Source organism: Austrofundulus limnaeus, unplaced genomic scaffold, assembly GCF_001266775.1.
Source record: "Austrofundulus limnaeus strain Quisiro unplaced genomic scaffold, Austrofundulus_limnaeus-1.0 Scaffold1540, whole genome shotgun sequence".
Classification (NCBI taxonomy): Eukaryota; Metazoa; Chordata; class Actinopteri; order Cyprinodontiformes; family Rivulidae; genus Austrofundulus; species Austrofundulus limnaeus.
Window position 1 is genome coordinate 5,477 of NW_013953942.1, and position 1,409 is coordinate 6,885.

Sequence of the window (1,409 nt, forward strand, 5' to 3'; positions counted from 1 at the left end):
GTATATGGTCAGGGTTAGGATATAAAGGCTAAAAAACATGAATTGAAGTCAATGGAAGATCCCCACAGGGTCAAGAAACAAACGTGTGTGTGGTGGTTGTGGTGGTGGGCCATGAAATTATTTTTTATAAACCAAAGCAGGGGGGGCATCAGAAAAGGTTTGGGAACCACTGTGCTAAAGGAAGGTGAAGCTAAACAACAGTCTATTCAATCAACTTCATCCTGAACAAAACCAAAATATATCCAAATCTAAGAATGAAAATCTCCTGAACCCATGACTTATTCACAGTGAAACATGTAACAYATCAAATATTTGATACTGTTTCAGGAAACACATCAAGTTTCAACACTTGATCTGTTCACTTTGTCTCAGTATGAATAAAATGTGAGTTTATGAGTTTTCCAAATCATTGTGTTGTGGTTTTTACACAAAGTCCCAACTTAGTCAGAACTGTTGTGTTCGACACCAGTAAAAAAATTAAAAAGAATAAATAAACAACTTCTTACTGGTCAGTTTGTGAAATTACCTGCATGATCTTGCCATCTTTGCCTCTGTAGAGCGTGTAGAGYTGGTAGGCTTTGTAGCTGTGAGGAGGAACGGTGGGATAAGGGAAGGACCCTGATACTTTACTTCTCCTTTTGTGAAGGACCTCCCTGGTTCTGGTATCTCTGGTCCTGGTCTCCCTGGTCCTGGTCTCTCTGCGACGTAGACGGTGGGACAAAGAGGGCTGCGACAGCAACATGAAGTGACTTCAGGAAAGATTCGATTTCACAGAAAAACAGAGGAGTTCGGAACTTTCATGTGGAGAAACGTTACCTTTTTTCTCTGCCGCCTGGTCTTCTGTCTCCTGGTCCTGGACCCGGACCAGTCGCTGCTCTGACCATTGTCTGCAGCCGATACACTGTCCTGCAAAACAAAACAAAAATAAGAAMATTTTTATTGGTGTTGTTTTTAAAGTGTTTCTGTTGTTTTCATAAGAGAAAGTCCTGAAGAAGACGTGTCGTCACGCAGYACACTGTGTTTACAGTAGGAAACATCAACGCTACATGTTAGCATGTTAGCATGTAGATCCATTCTGAAGTTGTTCTATCAGAGCCAGTAAACTATTATCTGATGTGATTGTTTGGTCCAATGCTTCCAWCTGATCCTGCTGCGTCCTGCTCTGGAGCACAACACCACTTCTGGAGCGAATGAAAGTGAAAACAAACTCCATCTGGATCCATCATGCTGATTGACAGTGGTGGGCAGCGCTAATCCAAAATTTAGCTCCACAATTTCTAAAGCACCTATGCCATAGAAAAACTAGCGGAAGCTAATTTTAAAGCACAAGTTCAATTTGACACTTACTAGCTGACAATTCATGTACAATATATACACAACACTGACAACTAGCGGTGTATGAATCCTTG

The 1,409-nt window shown here is 41.3% G+C and overlaps 1 protein-coding gene across 1 annotated transcript in view; it reads right to left on the reverse strand.

The window, feature by feature from the left end:
* The window catches only part of ankrd6b (ankyrin repeat domain 6b), a gene marked incomplete at both ends in the record, with an annotated part of 26,627 nt that overhangs the window by 3,260 nt on the left and 21,958 nt on the right, over positions 1 to 1,409 (reverse strand). The window contains 2 exon segments of the mRNA XM_014032784.1: positions 527 to 727; positions 817 to 906. Coding sequence (XP_013888238.1) covers positions 527 to 727; positions 817 to 906 — 291 coding nt within the window.